A 19,063-nucleotide genomic window follows, 5' to 3' on the forward strand; every position below is an offset into this window, starting at 1 on the left:
TATGTGGATGCATATATGTATCACTCCAGAACCAGGTAGTGGCACATTTGAAAGTTTATATTCATGTACTTAAGTATTTACACACTTTAATCCAAAATAAGGCAAATGCCCATATCTTTAAAGAGAGAATATATTAAGTTCAAGGAAGTAGTTAAATGCATGCCTAATTTTGAGCACGGACTCAGGTCCAAGCGCAATAACCTCTTTCACGTGCTCATCAGCAGTGAACCAACAGCTTATGTTATGAAAATGCTTAAAGCAGTGCTCATGTATGAAATGTGGCTGTCTGTTTTCTCCTTGTCTATGTGATACGTTCTCTCTCTCTCTTTTTAAGCTATCTATGAACAATCTTGCGAGGCTTACCGACACCAAGGGAAGACATCAGGTTTCTTCTACATCGATTCTGATGGAAGCGGACCACTTGGACCACTCCGTGTTTTTTGCAATATAACAGGTAATGACCTAACCTTGTCTTTGGTTCTTTATGTTGCCTCCTATGTTATTGGCATGTCTATTATTGTACTACTGAGAAGACCCCACCATCATGGATGTCTCAGTAATGGGAAAAAGAAGAGGACCGGTAGTTACTGAGGTTCCACTCTGAGGTGTTTCCTTAAATACGATCCATGTAAAAGTAATTTTTAAACTTTAAGTTTGAAGGACTCATCTTGTACTGTTGCTAAGTGGTATTTACAATAGTATTTGCGCCTTTTAAAGGGCACTGATGATGTATTTTTCATAATATCATAACTTTTAATGAGATGTTTGTATTTTTTACTAAAGATGTAGAAACCTAGGATTCAAACCTTCTTCTGTAACTGTGAACGGTTTCTCTGCTTTACTAGAACACTAGGTCTGGCAATGGTTATTAAACTCCCTGCACTGAGGTAGCTGTAAACCCTTCCAGTCTGACTTGAGCGAGAATACCGCCCCTCATACGCGCGTGCTGCCTTTGATGTCACAGAGAATAGAAACCCTGATCATCCTGGGTGTCTGTCCGGAGGAGAAGGCGTGATGCTCTTAGGAGGAGGGACACCAAAGAAACAGGTAGCAGAGCAAGAGCCTGGCAAGGTGACCTGCTGGTTGAGACTTCTCAACCATAGAGTTCTGTAGTTTTAAAATAAAAAGTGTTGCAAAGGAATATACCTGTCTGGCAAATTCTCCCCTTAAGTGGGTCCTATTTTGTATGTAGGACTGTCATGCAAGGGTATGAGGAAATATTACATAGCCCATATTGTGGATTGGGGTGGATGGTAGAGCATCCTTTCTGCTTTTTATTTTTGAAATGGAGGGGAAATTTCCTAGACTGTCTCCTGTTTGGCATTTTTTTTGCTTCCTGTGGCCAGGTGCGGATGAAAGAATATTTTATTACCCCTTCTAAATTGCTAATTTTGGTTGAGCTGCTTTGCCACATATCACCTCCACACTCAGCCCTGAAAACTAAGGACTCAGGATATTCATATTTTATCCTTAATCTCCTTCTACTTAAAGTGTCTCAAATTAAATTTTCGTTTTGATTTAATTGGGCAATCATTATGTTAATTAAATGCACACCAGTTAATTATTAAGTATGGTTTTTTTATTCAAGTGTAACAAATATTTAATAAGATGTATCTCCTTCACTGTTGTTAAATCTTGTAAGAATTGCAACCGAGTTTCACCTTTCTGTCTGAATATCCTTCCTTGATCTCTACTATGGGAAATGTGCTGATTTTTATTATTTATCATATAAATATGTGTGATCAAAACATTGTCAGAGCTTTTTATCTCTGCTGAAGAAGTAGGATTTTTGACAAACTCCTTGCAGAAAGCATCTGCTTTCCTCAAATAAATTTCACCTGGCAGTAATCCAGAAGGCATATACCTCATTTTCTCTCTCTCTGTAATGAACTTGCTGACATTCTTATTTTATTTTGGTTACGAGAAAAGTGGAGGTGGGGAAAGCTGACAGAACCTCCTAGCCTGGAAAACTTTTTGGTTTTGCATGTCTTCTTTTCCCCTAGGTGTCTCATATGGGGCAGGGGAAGGTCATTTGTCACAGGCATCTCTCTGTTACTCCTATTGCATAAGAGAGGACTGAGGCACAGAAGGAAATTACTGTTTTACAGTTGTCCAGAGAGTGTGAGGTACAATTGGGTTATGCTTCCATATCATCTAAATGTGGTTTGGGTGCCTTAATCACAAGAGCTTCTTTTCTCTCTGGGAACATACCTTATTGTTATGCTGATAATATGTGTTTACCGTAATAAACTAAGTGCAAAGTATGGAAAAAATAACTCAACTTTGTGTACATAGGGATGGATCCTGAATTTTTTACTCTTTTCAGGTAATGCTTCTGCATAGTTTTCTGAAAGTATTCATATTCAGGGAAAGTAAAAAAATGAAATTCTATGTTGTTATGTTAGGAACATACAAGGAATAGAGACAAAAAAGTCGACATTATTGTTCAGTGACATAAGTCCATATCACACCTCCTGTGAATGGAAAAATGTAGACGGTCAGAAGTGTGGATGGCTTCCATGTATAAGGAAGCGAAACAAATTAAAAAGATGGGGGAGGAAACTGGCACAGGAAAGCACGGACGTCATATGTGGCATAGAGACAGCAACTAGGGATTGATTCTTTTTCATCATATAGGAGCTAAGGGACAGTTAAATTATTATATTGGGGGGTTTTGATTGTTTTCTTTTTCCTGATGCAATGAATAATTCAACATGAAACTTACCACAGGACATCAAAGAGTCCAATGTATGAACAGAGGGAAAAAAAAAAAAAAACAGGCTGGAAGAAGCTCCAATCTTCTCTGATGGATTTAGAAAGTGCAATTAAACATGGACGTTTAGTTGCAGCTCCCCGCTCAGGCCGCTGTGAAGGAAAGATCCCTGGGAAATGGGAATGAGTTTCAGGAAAACCCTTTGCCTTCCCTCACTTCCACTGGATATCTGTTCGCCCTCAAAGGCAGAGGGGGTTCCTGGGCTAAATGAAGCTTTCTTTTACTCAGGCTGGCTCTTCTTCTTCTTGTGTACAGTTCAAGAAGAGGTAACCTCTTTATGCCCAAAATGTTCAGGCTGAAGAATCTGGAGGTGGAATGGAAAATCCGGGGAAATGACTCATTCAGTGCTTCATTCAGTAGAGGTGCAGTGAGCTCATGACTTCTGGGAATTACAGTGCCTTGAATCTGTGAAGGATGAATTCAAAGAAGGAATCAGATCATCAGAAATGAGCAGCATCACTGCATTTAGAGAACAGTGGTGTTCCTTCGTGTTCACTTCCGTTTCTTTAAATTCTTTCTAATTTTTACCTGTTTAATTGAATGGGTAGGGGTCTTGTTTGTAGCCAATTATTAACCGAGGCAGATTAACACCAGCTTTCTCACATATTGGTGTCTGGTCATAGGCCTCCGATATGTGATGTGGATATGGGAAGTATCAGTATTACAAGTTAATCTATTGTTGCTGCGGTCCCAGTGATTTCTCTGCAGCCTGTCAACTTTAACAGCCCGCTGCTGAATAAAAATTCTGAAGAAAGCAGAAAATTGTGATTGTGTGTGTTGAGAGGGAATTGGACAACCGTACAAAGACAAAGAGGGAGAGAGAAATAAGGAAAGGGAAATTTTACAAGGAAAAAGAAAGAGGAAAAAAGTATTTTAAAATATAAAGGCAATTTTCAACATGGCAAGAAATTTAAAAGTAGACTGTCGCGGGATATCTGCTGATACCAGAGTGGATAAATGTATTTATTCATTGTCTGGAGAAGTGGCTGAAAAAGCAAAGTGACAAATATTGCAGATGACATAATATTATTTAAGCTGGTCAAGAAGAGGGAAGTGTATGTGAAGCACTTTAGAAGAATCTTGTCTTGAAGGCTCTTTATTTCTAGTAGAAGTAAAATATGTTGTTGAAATAGGAGGTTGTCAGGAACAGTAATTTACATAATTAAAGGCATAGAAAGATACCTGTACAAAGAGAGGTTAAAAGTAAATAATCCAGGGCTATTTAGATTGGGAAGACCCAAAGTGAGTGGACCTCATTGACAGAAGCGATGTTCATTTGCATTTTCTTACAACAGGAATAAAGAGACAGTTCAATGTCATCGAAAGACAACAATCTCAAAACTAGATTAAAAAAAAAAAAAAAAGACAGCACCTTATTAACATAATGTTTTCTTCACCTTATATACCCGTTACACCCCCAAGGCAAAGTCACTTTCACCGGGAAATTCATCAACTGTAGAAATCCACACCAAAGAAACAATGAGAAATCCACACCAAATATGTGAGTGTGTGGCAGAAGTGAAGCAGGTGTATGTGCCCAAACCATGATTGTATGTAACTGGATGCTGTGTGAGACACCATGAAGATTTGTGTGGGTCCATGCAGGGATTATTACTTTGGGATGATTGCATTCAGCGCCGTGGGAACATAACTAGCCTCTTTCCAAGGCCATCTGCATGGGAATGTGAACTAGCTCTGCTTGCTTTACCTGGCTTCTCCCATCATCCATGATGCTCTACGCCCACGTTTTTTTTGCATAAAGTACAGAGAGAATGTATCCTGTCATGCTTTGGGGTAATGAACCACCACCAGCGCTGGGAAAGATATTTTCCCTGTAGGCTGAGTGTTTGATAATTAGCCCAGTTGAATTAATCTTCACTTCCCACTGAAGTGACTGATAACAATCAATACAGCGAATGGCTAATGGGCCCCTGAACGTCTGGTCTGGCAGTCTTTCTATCATTGTGAGGCTTATTATTTTTCTCTCGTTGCTTAGAAATCTATCGATCTGTCTTGAGTATGACTTAAGTGCTAATAATCATATTGTCCAGTGCAAAGTCTATAGACATGCAATCTACATCCGTGTACTTGTTTTGCTGCCCTGTATGGAAAGTGTTTGTAATGACCTTTCCTCATCTCCTCCAGAGTAAATTTTACCCTTCATATCTGAAAGATTTGCTTACCGTACACTTGAGTCATTCTGCCACCGTACATCTTTACTGATGCTGTTCTACTGTATGCAGACCCTGGGCTATCAAATCAATAATGCTTAGAAATTGCCATGATGAGATCAATGGTTAATTTTATCTTGGCGAGAAAACTGTCCAGTCCTCAAATAGCTTGCTGCTTTCCACCCCCTCCTCCCCCCTTTTTTTTTTCCTCTAGGGGTGTAGATTGGGGAAAGATGAGTCTTTATCCCAGCTCTTGCTGCTACTCCAAGATCTGTTTTTGAAAAAAGTGCAAAAATCATTAATGAACAAAAATATATATCTCTCCTTGTTGTGGATCTCTGTTTTGCAGTCTCTTCTCAAAATGCAAATATTGGCTATTTTTCTGATGCGAGAAAAGTAAAGCTTTATTTTCTCTGTCTCAGAAAACTGTATAGAAACTGTGTTTAAATCTCAGACAAAGTTAAGGGATTCTATAAAGATATGAGAGAGATTGCCCAAGTTATACCAGCAATTTTTTATAAATTGCCTCTAGCCTTTTTTTTTTTTTTTCACTCAGCTAACGATGATACAGCTTTTATTCTTCCATATCGTACGTACTCTGTGGCATGTAAAGAGGGTTGAATTCAGGAGGATACAAGTGGTGTTTCTGAACTGTCTAAATACTTTAGGTGTCTGAATAGTCCCACTTACAGTATGGTATTTGGTCAGCTATTTGAGGAAAATACTGTAGCAGTTCAGCTTTGCTCACTTTGCTGCGAACAAAGAATAGACTGGAGTAACGACGAGATGGACTTCTACAGAGCAGAGCTGGCTAGACCTCAGTCCTTGCACTAGGGATCCCCACTGATGCTCCCAACATAATCATGAAACTGGTGGTATTACTGTCCCCAGCATCCACCTTTGCCTTTGTTTCCACACAAAAATCTCACTTCATCTGCTTCTATAATTTATTAATCCATTTTCCCATTAGCAATCATCTCCTTTTACTTTGTACAGCAATTACACTGCTACAGAAGTGACCTTGTGATTCAGCCCTTGTTATGTTTTCTGTGGACTTGGCAGACTCTCGCACTGGTTACGCTGAGGCAATAACAGTGAAGAGGAGGAGGTCACACCCTTAATTCTGGTTATATTACCTGCAACTACGTAATTGTGGGACAAGAACTTCAGTGGTGAAACTCCCCGAGATTCTCAGAATGAGCTGGATAAGATTTTACATCTCTGAACTTCTTAGGGAAGTTTTTGGAGTGCCTTTATTGTTTTTTTTTGTTCTGTCTTTTTTTTTTTTTTTTTTTTAATGAGCGTATCTTGCATCTTACTGTCTGTAATTGTGATTGACTTTATCACTGAAGAAAACAACGAATGGCAATCCTTAACAAATTTACTACTGTTTAGATTCAAGATAGCCCTTAAAGATTTATAGTTTATCCCCTCGAACACTACAGGTCTTTTGGCACCTTGTGCCAAAGACCTTTGTCTTGTGGTTCTGACAATCTATACATTTCTGTTTTGAATTTTCATTAAGTATTCCAGAACTTTGTAAAATGAAAAATCTTTAGAGCTTATATTAAGTCGCAGGACATTGCACTGTCAACAGCTGCCTTGCCATTTTCAGAGATGTTGTTGTGTTTCTGATGAGCATCACAGCAGAAGTCCTGCAGGCCGCCTTCACTGTCGCGCTTGCAGGAGGCCCCCAAGGAATTTTTAGTACAGAAGAAGGTAAGAGCAGATATTTTCCTCTAACCTTCACCTTTTAACCAAGGGTTACTGCAACTTGTCACTCTCCTGCCACATTTGCGGTGCTCAGAAGCGAGGTAAGCTGTGGCTCTCTAAAAGCCACCGCAGAAGCCACTCTAGCTGTCTCAGTTACAAGGAGCAGCTCCATTTGCCTCAGACACGGGAGTCTGCTGCCATGTTGGAACCTGCAGATGTCCTGGTGCTGCACCAGAAGAACAGCAGGTCTCTTGTGGGCTCCACTTCTTGTCTGCCAGGCTCATGCAGATGTCCAAGCCGTCACACGGCACATGAAATACCAGAAAAGCGATTATGCTGAGTCTCTCAAAACTCACCTTAGATGAAGGAGACTGAGTCAGAGCGGCCTGAGCTGTTGTCACATGTGCAGCAAGTGTAAACACAGTGAAGAAGTGTCCATTTTGCACTAAGAAGTAATTCAGCGACCGTCTCTTCCATTTTTGGAGAGGAATATTTCTCACTGCTTGCTATAGATACCCTGTATTAGAGGAAATATGGAAATGGAGGATCATCAAGAAGTAAGCTGGCAGCATAACGGCTTATCATCTCTGGGCTTCAGCACAACGTAGGGGACGAGGGTGCAGAAGAGGTGTCTTGTTCTCATCCATCAGAGCCGCCTGGCACGGTCAGGCTGCTGACAAGACACCTTGAATCGTGGGCTCAGAGTGAGCAGACTTCATGCCAGGGGTGTAAGAGAGTTGGGAACCAGCTCTTCCCTCTCTGCCAGGGCTGGGGCAGCACGTCTGTGTGGACGGAGCCATGGTGCCTTCCTGGTGCCCGCTACTGACTGCCAGGAAGGATTTACAGATGGAGAGCGGTTCCAGGCGTGGGTATACCTGAGGAATGCGTGCGGCCAGCTGTAGTCTGCCAGTACTATCGGAGAGTGGGCTGCATGCGGGACTAGGGGAGACAGGACACCCCCCCCCCCCCCGAAATGTTTCCATGGAAATGCATTGCGGTGCTTCTGCACTGGCTGGAAGTGGCTGAATCAGAAACTAGGAGGAGGCTGATGAGCACAAAACAAGCTGCAAAAGCGTATATTGCTGGGTCAGCCAGCGGGTAAAAAAAACAAAACATAAAACAAAACATGACACCAAACTGTAGAGAGAAAAAAAAAAAAAGGTGGGTTTCACCAGAGACTCAGAAAACACCTCCTTGGAGTCAGTGAATTAAAGCTGTTTGTGATAAGAAATTGTCTTCTCATATTCTTTGAGGGGTGTATGTTAGAGCAGCTGGGTTAAACTGCCACTGCAGCTTAAAACCGTACAGTCTTCAAGGAGGAGAGTGTGTCTTTTGTGTCGTTACTCCCATAGTTATAGGTACAGATTTCAGGACAATATTTGGCATTCAGTGTAGAGCACTATGAAACAAATGCATCATATGAGCTCTCAGAGCAATTTTTCTCTCTCGTGTAGCATTTACCGTATGTTTGGCTTGTTGGCAATTTAATCAGTCTGAATAATCTTGTTTTGTGACAAACCTCCTAAATCACAAAGGAGTGATGCAGTTTGTATGGGTGAAATGTGCTCCACAGAGATATTTCAAGTTGAAGAATAAAAATGAGAATTAGACAATACAGAACTCATTGAAAGCCAGTTTTCCAGCTGCTCTAATTTCCCGCAATTTAATTTGTGTGCCGTCAAAAGCAACTTGGAGGCTTCCAGCAAGATGATAGAACTATGGGTGAGGCTAAAATAAGGGTCTGAAATGTGCTGAATGCATTGCAGTCCCATGCTGTAAAAGCATCTCCTAGGACCAAATACAGGCAGCATAATATCCCAGTAAATTGGACCATTAAATAAAACTGTGAAGTCATAAAGCTGTAGCATTACCCTGAAATTAAAGTATTGTCACCTTTGAATTATGGAACAATTTAACAAGCATTTAGGAAATCTGCTTTTCAAGGCTGCATTTAACTATTCCAGGTTATACAGTAGAAGATGTGGCTGCACTTTCCTACTGGGTTTTGAATGGCTTTCAGCTTGAGTGTGGTTTGAAATTTTACCAAGCTGACAAAGTAGTAAAATAATAAAGTGGAACGATAGAAGGTAAAAATAAACAGTGACCTTTGCCTAGAGAACAGTTTTTTCATTCTCATTGCAAATTCACAAGTGCAGGGAGAGCTCGTTAAATTGAGTAAATAGGAAGAAAACCATATAGTATGGACTAATGTAAAAAGATAATTATAACTTCTTTGTTGAAATAGAGGAAAAGAGAGCCTTATCTGCCTAGTTTAAGTTTCCAGATACTGAAATGGCTAGAAGGAGCCAGTGACGCTCAACTTGGTTTGCATTTATGATTACAGTGTCGCTGCCTAAAAATATAATGAAAACAAACCCCAAAAGAATAAAGATTAAAAAAAATAAAATAAAATAAAAAAAAAACACACAAAAAACCACCACCAAACCAAAAATCCTCATATTGTAAAATAGGAACAGTATTTGAAGCCCCATTTTCAAAAGCCAGAGGCATAATCTGTGCAGAGGAATGCCTCTGCAAAGGCACGTGCAAGTGATGGAGCTAAGGTGCACGCAGCTGTTGCACTGCTTCCTAGCTGTAGTGATCTGTGCGCATTGCCAGATTGCAGCTACATTGCTTCCATAGGTCCTGAAGCACGCCTGAAGTGCAAGGTCCCAGCTTGGTGTCAGTAGGCTTCAGAGTACACGCTGATCGAGCTGTAAAGGTATAATTCCTTGACCTGATTCGGAGGCAGACAGCTGTATTCTGGGGGCAGCCCTAGCTAAACTTGTGCATGTGGATTTGTTAAAATAGTATGATATTTTTCTAAATGCTGTCGGATTTGAGGTGGAGAAAATGGTGCTTGAATAAAGCCCAAGAGTTGACCTGAATGGTGAGGATCTTCAGAAAAAAGGTTGGCGTTATTTTTATGTGGTTTTCTGGTCTACAAAAGGAGGTGCACATGGTCTTGCTCTTGTCTTGGAAGGGTTCAAGATTTTACTGCCCTCCGGCTCTTAGTTACTTCTCCCTCAGTCATCTGAGATGCGTTTGCGAGCAGTGTTGGCTCTCCTACTCTGTCCAAAGAAAACTAAAGTTTAAATCATTTTCAGGCTCATTTGCTGTATGTAAACCAAGGGGTGTCCTTTTGAAAGAAGGAACTTTCTCTGGTTTTTACTGTGATGTGAATGTAATCCTTTATTCTTCTAGCAGGTTGTGTGTGACTTTGTGCACGTTACCTAGCCCCTCTACACCTCACCTCTCTCTTTCTAAAATAGAGGTACTTGTTCTTTTCCTGGGCAGTGGGATGAAGTGTGGCTGAGATGGTTGAATACATCCCTCTTCCTTTTCCTCCTCTAACATTATTGTCATCGGTTCTTTCGTCTTGCATCTGCGGTGTGTTGGGCCACCCTTCTAATCTGAAGGCTTCCTTTATTGCAAAGTTTTTAAAGCCGCTTTCATTGCTTTCTTTTGCTTGTTTTGTTTAAAAAGGAAAAAGGTAGCAGAGGATGTGGTTCTCTGTGCTCTTTCTACACCAGCTGTGCATAGGGAAAAGAAACAAACTTTTGAATGGCAGTAGCTTTTGCCATCCCAGAGGTGTGCTTGCTGGTGGTTGTGACTTTCATTTCACTAGATCAGTGAGCCGAATGTATCTATTTTTGAGAAGCTGTACTGATGGTTGCCTTTGCTTCAAAGGTGGAGCACAGAGGTAATCTTTGTGGTGACCAGCAAAGCACAGATCTGGTCTGTAAAAGTAATAAGCGTAACAGATCAGGCCTGTGTAGATTAGGAAACGTCTGAAATGTAACTCCGGAATTCTTCCCTTCCACCATTACTTTATTTAACTCTCTGTTCTGATGTACTTGCTAAATCACAATTATTTTGAGTACAGAAAGGAACTTGATTTGTTTTTCCTTTCCCTTTGCAAACTAGAGGATGGGTTATCTGCAGTTAGCTTCTCATTTCTAAAAGAACCTGTGGAGAAAGGCAGTTCTTGAATGTCAAAGTTCAGACATCAGAGGGACAGCTGAGTGCAGCTGCAATGATAACAAGACCATTGAAAATTAATGAACAATCACAGAGGGAAATAAGAGAAAGACTGTCTGTCTGACGCACTTGTTAATGAGTGTCTCATTTCAAACATGTCAATTCATTACATTTCCAACACTTCTTGGGAAGACTGTTTTATGCTATGCGATTTATAATTTTTTTTTCCTAGTAATTCCTCATTGCTTCTAAATTACTAGATCCTGATACTTTTGGCTTTTCAAGTACCCACACAGCACCTTTCCTGGTGAACAAGTACACGGCCTGGATAGCAGTAGTGTTAACCGCTCTGAAACGCTAGCGTTAGGCTGTTGTACTTCCTTAGCAGCACTGTAGCCACAATTATCAGCATTGGGTTTGCTGCAATTTCCCCAAATTACGTTAATAGCTCTCAGTGGGGAGGAGCTTGTGACTGCCCATCTGGAATTTCAGCATCCAGTTCGTTTCACGGAATCACGTAATTTTCAGAGTTGGAAGGGACCTCTAGAGATCATCTAGCCCAACTCCCCTGCTAAAGCAGGATTGCCCAGAGCACATTACTCAGGACTGCATCCAGGCGCGTCTTGAAAATCTCCAGAGAAGGGGACTCCACAACCTCCCTGGGCAGCCTGTGCCAGTGCTCTGTCACCCTCACCGTAAAGAAGTTTTTCCGTGTATTTGAACAGAACTTCCTTGTGCCCATTGCCCCTCGTCCTGTCACTGGGAACCACTGAAAAGAGCCTGGCTCCATCCTCCTTCAGCCCACCCTTGAGATACTTGTACACCATAATAAGGTCTCCCCTCAGCCTTCTCTTCTCCAGGCTAAAGAGTACCAGCCTTTCTCAGCCTTTCATCATTTTGTCAGCGTTTCATCTTCTCTTGGTTTTACACCTCACTTACAGTATCAGTAACTCGATGTTTGTCTTTTTATCAGATTTTTTTCAGTGAAGACAGGGGTTAAACTTCTACCAGCTTCTGTAAGAGGAAAGTTAGCTCACCCTCAACTGCTTCTGAAACATCCACTCTGTTCATGTCAATCCTTAAGAGAACACAAGAAAAACCAGAGAGACTCTGGCTGATAAGAACCACTACTTTCAGATATACAAGATGCGTGTTATGAAGTCATTGAATTATATTGTGTTGGAAGCAATATATCATGCAGGACTGTGCAGGGTATTGTGCTGCAGTGTTGACTGTGATTACAACTACTGGGGCAAGTTTTACAAGCAATAAATTTGTAGTATTTCTTGCGATTTTAATCTAACTTTCATGTATCACGCATTGCAGCAGTATTTTATTGAGCTCCGACTCAAAGGACCCACAAGCAGCATCCTGAACTCAACAAGAACCACAGAATTACAGATCTACGTGCAAACTCTTTCTGTCTACCATTACAAAAATGATGAGAGTGTTGTGAGTGAATGTATGGTTTGCTAAGCATAAACTGTCCTTGCAGTTAATGCCATACATTACCGGAAGAGTAATTTCTCCATAACTTGCAGCCAGGTCTTGGAACAGACCTCTTTAAATAGTCTCCAGATGGTTGTTGTTACTTGCCTGTCATCTGAATGCCTCCATAATGACAATCTATTAAATCATCTGAGTGTCTTTGCACAGATAGTCCGTTTAGGATTTTTATACACCTATTAGAGTTCTATTGGAGTAATCTGTGGGATATTCGTAGCTCAATCAAAACAATGCAATGCAATGCATTGCAGTGGCCACAAAGCTACTGGGCTCATCATGCCGGTGTATTGGGGAGTAACTGGAAAGCTCACGCTCTCCAAGTAATCTGATAAAGCCATCTGAATACTTAAATGCACAGTTTTTAAGATCAGTTTAGAAAAGATCTGGTTCTGCGTTACCCAGGGTTTCCCTGTTGAAGCATGAATAACAAAATATAAATCTCTTGTCTAGATCTTGCCTCTTCCTCTATAACTGTGCGCAGGTTTCTGCAAGTGAGATTGAAATCTTCCTCTTATCAAATGATTAAAATCTACTTCCTTAAATTTTTGCCCTATCAGTATCTTGTATCCTCCCTGGACAAGCAGGGTCTTTGATAAAGAGGGAATTTACTGGATGTGACTCTTAGTAACATCGTGGAGCACGTGCAGGCTCAGTCCTGGGAATCCTCATTTAAGAGTTTGCCTTTTACTCTGACTCAGCTCATCAGATTGGCCACCCAGGCTGTCCCTGTTATCTTGGCCCTTCTGGTTCTCACCAGCACCAGCAGGGAAACAGCCTCCCTGCTAAGCTAATTGCTTCTAATTGCGATGTTCTCTTTATCGTGCCAATGCCAACGCTGGTCATAAGCTGGGTTGCGACGGTGCAGGTTGTGCTTAAGCCTAGATTCTGCTTTCTGTCACCTGTGAAATCCCTTTCTCTGCCAGTAAATGCAATGAAGGAGATGAGAATGGGCTCCCCAGCAACGAAAAGCATCAACGTTGACAGTTAACTACAGATGCCAAGTCGTACGTTGTTCTGTACCGTCATCCAAGCAGGGCTTCACTCAACTTGCATGTAGAAAAATCTGAGAACTGAGTAAAATAAGTGATTTGGCTTCCAGCTGGGCGGTAGGAACATACTCTCAGTTGTAGCTTTCTGGCCAAGGGTTTGTGGTTTCTGTTTGTGGCGAGTTTGTGCGAGCTCATCGGCCGCAGGTCTCCGCTACCATTTGCTGTTATAAGCGGTGGGCCGGGCTCTCAGGTACAGCTGCGTTTGCAAAATATGAACGTAACCACCATGAGCCATATTATTATGGCTTTTCTCTGAGGGCCAAAGGCAGCCGAAACGTATCTAATTTTCTTCATATACCTGGCAGTAGAAGATGCTGAAAATCTCCCGGTGTTCCCAGGAAGCTCGTAGTTTCTCTCTTGCTGAGCAGGCTCTGTAGTGTTTGCTCGAGCTGGTTCAGGGAGAAACAGCTCTGTGGGCTACGCTGACCTCTAACAGGTCTTCCTCACAGCGTGACCATTTCGGAGCCCGGGGTCCTGCTGATCCTCTCGCCAATGCAGTAAAGCGTTAGATTTCAATTGTTTTTTTGTTCCTTGCTTGCTGCAAGTTTTTTGCCGTTAACTTCCCATTCAATCCTTTTCCATTTAACAGAAGATAAGATCTGGACTGCGGTGCAGCACAACAACACGGGGCTAACCAGAGTCCAAGGAGCTGATCCGGAGAAGCCGTACACCGTGTCCTTTAACTACAACAGCAGTGCAGAGCAGCTGGAAGCTATGATAAACAGCGCAGAGTACTGCGAGCAGGAGGCAGCCTACCACTGCAAAAAGTCACGTCTCCTGAACACGCCGAGTAAGTGCCGTGATCCCAAATCTTTCCTTGTTAACTCTTATTGATTACCCAGCAGATACAGGCCACACCGCGACTGAGGAGAATAAAAAACCCAAAACAAATAGTAGCAATGCAGAATAGAGTGAAAAGCCTTTTACCTTCTGGGATACCACTGTGCGGTGCCTGTCCTCTGATGCAAAAGGGTCAGAGCTCTGCAGAGGAGTTTCCACTCTGTAAGTTCATGCGTGCAAAAGCTCTGAAAGCTTCTCCAATGAAAAGTACTACTCAGAAACCGCAAAATCTGTATTTAGCTCATCATAAATGGAAGTGTTTATTCTTTTTTTTTTTTTTTTTTTAGCTGTACATTAAAGATAGAAAGAATCCAGATTTCTCCAGACTCTTACCATGTTTCTGGAGAGGAGGGGTGTACCCTCTTGTGAGTCCCACAGCCCTGAATATGATGTTTAAGGTGCTTGGTAGTACTGTTTCTGGGGCAAAAGTAATTTTCCCCTTGTGATAGAAGTAATAAGGTTTTTTTCCCTGATTTAATTAACAGCAACAAGAAAGCAGAGGGTCTGATCAGTTTGTGTCTCTGCAGTAGCAAATCTCCAGTGGCTACTCGGGATGGATGCCTTCCACTACACCCCATCTTGGGGTCGGGATTTTACATTTGCTTAGCCAGAGAGATGAGTGCCATTAAGGGCAGGCTTCTGAATGTCTTCAAAGGCTCATCTGGTTACTTGTAATGTCTGTATGGTCCTGGTGATTCTTTGATTATTAGCAACTCTTAAATTTGTTAGTAGGTTAGAAGAAATCCCACGGAAAGCCTTAAGGGGAGCTTGCAATGGGAGTTCCTATTGTGTTTAAAATACATTGCCTAATGAGATGTATCAAAAACCCGCCTGGTTCCAGCAAAGTTACTATAACACTGAATGTTTATGGATCCAGTAATCAGATGCCTTACAGCCAGTTTATTTTTAAAACCTGTGAATTATGTCTTTTGTTATCATCAGAATTTACCAGCCAACAACTGCTTGCATTGCTAATCATTTTTTAAAGAATGAAATCTTAATATCAGCACCCAGGGTAGAGCAGACAGGGAAAACAAAATGCAGGCATAATTGCTGATAAAGAGGGGGAGCTAACGTCTTACAAATAATTTGTGTTGCTGGCTTCTGTTTCCCACACCACTCTTGACATGTTATAAAGTTATAATCACACAGTGATTATTTCCGAAATGATTTTTTAAGGATGGAGTCCACAATATTAGAGCAGGTCTGCACGTGTTTACTTTTACACATTTCTGTGAGGTACTTGGTCATGCACGTACAGATAGGTACACTATGAGTGCATTTTAAGGTAACTTTTGTATGTGGTGCCTCTATAAAGCCAGAGACACCTCTTAAGGAGCTGAAACCATTTCTCATTTAAAAAAAAAAAAAAAAGTAGTGATAATCATACAGTTGTAGAATCATAGAGTGGTTAGTGTTGGAAGGGACCTTGAAGATCATCTAGTTCCAACCCACCTGCCATGGGCAGGGACACCTCCCACTAGACCACGTTGCTCAAAGCCCCATCCACCCTGGTCTTGAACAATTCCAGGGATGGGGTCTCCACAACTTCCCTGGGCAATTTGTTCCAGTGCCTCACCACCCTCAGAGTGAAATTTTTTTTCCTAATGTCTATTCTAAATCTCCCCTCTTCCAGTTTGAAGCCACTACCTCTCATCCTATCACTACATGCCCTTGTAAAAAGTCCCTCTCCAGCCTTCTTGTAGGCCCCCTTCAGATACTGGAAGGCCGCTATAAGGTCTCCCTGGAGTCGTCTCTTCTCCAGGATGAATAACCTCAACTCTCTCAGCCTGTTTTCCTAGGAGAGGTGCTCTAATCCTCTGATCATCTTCATGGCACTCCTCTGGATCTGCTCCAACAGATCCGTGTCCTTCTTATGTTGAGGGCTTCAGAGCCAGATGCAGTACTCCAGGTGGGGTCTCATGAGAGCTGAGCAGAGGGACAGAATCATCTCCCTTGACCTGCTGGCCACACTTCTTTTGATGCGGCCCAGGGCATGGTTGGCCTTCGCCTGCGAGTGCACATTGCTGGCTCATGTCGAGTTTCTCATCAACCAACACCCCCAAGCGCTTCTCCAAAGGGTTGTTCTCAATCCATTCTCTGCCCAACCTGTATTTATGCATGGGATTGCCCTGGCCCAGGTGTAGGACCTTGCACTTGGCCTTGTTGAACTTCATGAGGTTGGCCCAGGCCCACTTCTCAAGCCTGTCCAGGTCCTTCTGGATACCATCCCTTTCCTCCAGCATGTCTTCTGCTCCACACAGCTTGGTGTCTTCAGCAAACTGGCTGGGGGTGCACTCCATTCCAACATCCATGTCACCAACAAAGATGTTAGATAGTACCGGTCCCAGTACTGACCCTTGAGGAGCACCACTTGTCACTGATCGCCACTTGGACATGGATTTGTTGACCGCAGCTCTTTGAGTGCGATCATCCAGCCAGTTCCTTATCCATCGAGTGGTCCACTGGTCAAATCCATGTCTCTCCAATTTAGAGACAAGGATGTCATGCAGAACGGTGTCAAATGCTTTGCACAAGTCCAGGTAGATGACATCTGTTGCTCTTCCCTTATCCACCCACACTGTAACGCCGTCATAGAAGGCCATCAGCTTTATCAGGCACGATTTGCCTTGTATCCTGCTGCAGGGCTAAAGCTGCCTACCAACCGGCAGACCAGCTAAGTTGGTTCTTGAGAGGCAGCTCCTTCTCTACTTGTCCAGGACCGAAGTTGTGACTCTGACTCCTCAAGGGAAACGATGCAGGGATGGTGTCCAGCAGCCTGGCTTGTGCTCTTGCAGCTGCTGCAGTGCCACTGTGGTCCTGACAGTTGACCACACAAGAATTGTATGACTCATAACTCTTTAGTACAGCTCCAGCTGATAAATCAGAAAAAGTTATAATCCAGTGCTGTGCATGTGGTAGACACCACCATTTTTTCCTCTCTCTTTTTTCCTCCTATTCTATGCTTTTTAATTACACTTTCAATTTTTCATCCTGAACATTCTCAATAGCCTAAGGCTGTAAGTTTGGTGAGATGTGGAACATGCTCAAAAATAAATCATTTGAGTTTTTGGAATGACAAGATATGAATAAAAATTTGTTCTTAGCTGGGTATTAAGTGTTTTTAAATAGTAGAAAGACATTTGTGCCCCCCCCCCCCCCAAAGCCTTAAATAGCCCTATTGATATCCATTTTGAGGTGAACTGCTGCTGTATTATAGACGCGCCTAGAGAGCTAGTGGTCCTGAACACTATAGGTGTCTTGAAGAGTCCTAAGATTTAAAGAATTTCCAAATTTGCAGATGAGATACAAGTGCAATTCCCTAGGGCATTTTTGTAGACTCACTTCAGAAGGTTCTCACCTGTGTTATTTATGCCCAGAAGTGATTGGAGGGAGTTTGATTTGGGGTCAGAGCAACAGAACAAAAATCAAAACTTTTGTTTCTTGATTTGGCCTAGGCTTTTGGATGCCTGAAGCATACTCTCTGTGTTGCAAGGGTATCTTAATGTGTAATTGTGGTTAATGAACCACACTTCAGAAGTCAGTATACAAATGCACATGGATTGATGACAATGCTGCATTCGTAAGCCAGCAGGAATCATTCCATGACCTAATCCAACCTGCTGAATATCACTACTCATTAATACCTCTGTACTGAGCCCAGCAGTGAACGCTTGATGGAAGGGCATCTCCCAGAGGTATATCTGATCTTGACAGAGCTATGAAATTTCCCCTTCCTGCAAGGAATCTAATCCATTCCTGAGCTTCCTCTAGTTTGGGGTTTTGTTCTTTATTTTTTGTCTGAGAAGATGGAATGCGTGATTAGGATATCTCAGCTGGTAGCACCAAAACCCCAGATCCTTTTCTTCAGGATCTAAACACTGTCATGTTTCACAGAGAAGCAATAAAAAGGTTTCTCTTTCCTTTTGCATTCGTAATGTTACTCTCCAGCAAAGATGCGTGTTTTTACATAGCAACTTTGGCTTTCACAACTTTGACGTGGGGGAACAAAAAAGAAAATTAAAGAATCATGTGCCTGGGCAAAGGGACAAGTATGGCACCCTGGGCTGCCTCAGAGAGAAACCAAGGGAGGCTCCTGGCTCACATAAAATTGTTCCAGTTTATATCAAGGAATTTTTCTTCTTTTCCTACTACCTCTTGCCCTGAAGACATAGACACATCCTCAGCGGGTGTTATTCAGCACAGTCTCCCCATTGAGTTACTTGGATTTACATCTGCAATGTGTCAGACATGCAATCTGGCAGTTGGCAAAGGAGTTTACTCATCTCCACCTCCTGCTGTCTGGAACAGCCTTATCAGTTCTCACTGTCATACTACAGCTTAGCTGCAAGCATGTCTTTTACAACTAAAATTAAATTGCCCTGAACTGCATTTTTGTAAATCTCTGCCATCAGATAGCTTTTCAGAAGGTTGGTGAACATCAGAATAGATGTCTGTTCATCAAAGGAATAGCTGGCTTTCTTATGAGGCTGGCAAATGAAACTTATAATTTATGAACAGTAATTGCAAGTCTCTTGTGGATTCTCCATGCCTGTTGGAGAGACACCCACATAGCTGGCAAGAATCTGACAGTGGGCATTAATTAGGAAAGTCGTCCACGCTCCTAGTAAAAGATTGCAGACTTTACCACTGCCTCATCCCCAGAAGCACAGACCATCTGATGAGGACCGAGACAAGCTAGCGGGAGAGGGGGTGTGTGGGCAGGAAACTTTGGCTACCTCTAAATGTGCCATCCGTATTCTGGGAATCTGAAAATAAGTTTAGACCCCTGTGTCCCTGATTTCCTTTCTTTGTGGAGCATCTCAGGTAATACCTAGAAGAAGGGTATGCGTACAAGGATAGGTGCATGTATGCGCGTGCACGTTTAATTAAACTGTTGACATACAAGATGTTTGAAGATATGAAAACACTGTAATGACTAAACAAACCCTCAGCTCTGACTGAATGAGCTGAGTTTTCTAGAAGCAGTGGGTGTACTCAAAAGCTTAACATTTGGGAAGCTGCCTCAC

The 19,063-nt window shown here is 42.1% G+C and overlaps 1 protein-coding gene across 1 annotated transcript in view; it reads left to right on the top strand.

Moving 5' to 3' along the window:
* CNTNAP5 (contactin associated protein family member 5) overlaps positions 1-19,063 on the top strand; it is a gene marked incomplete at both ends in the record, with an annotated part of 292,999 nt that overhangs the window by 192,161 nt on the left and 81,775 nt on the right. Inside the window, 2 exons of the mRNA XM_082484629.1 lie at positions 335-454; positions 13,783-13,983. Coding sequence (XP_082340755.1) covers positions 335-454; positions 13,783-13,983 — 321 coding nt within the window. The remainder of the gene's footprint in view (positions 1-334; positions 455-13,782; positions 13,984-19,063) is intronic.

The sequence above is a fragment of the Vanellus vanellus genome (assembly GCF_965231255.1).
Source record: "Vanellus vanellus genome assembly, chromosome: 5".
Taxonomy (NCBI): Eukaryota; Metazoa; Chordata; class Aves; order Charadriiformes; family Charadriidae; genus Vanellus; species Vanellus vanellus.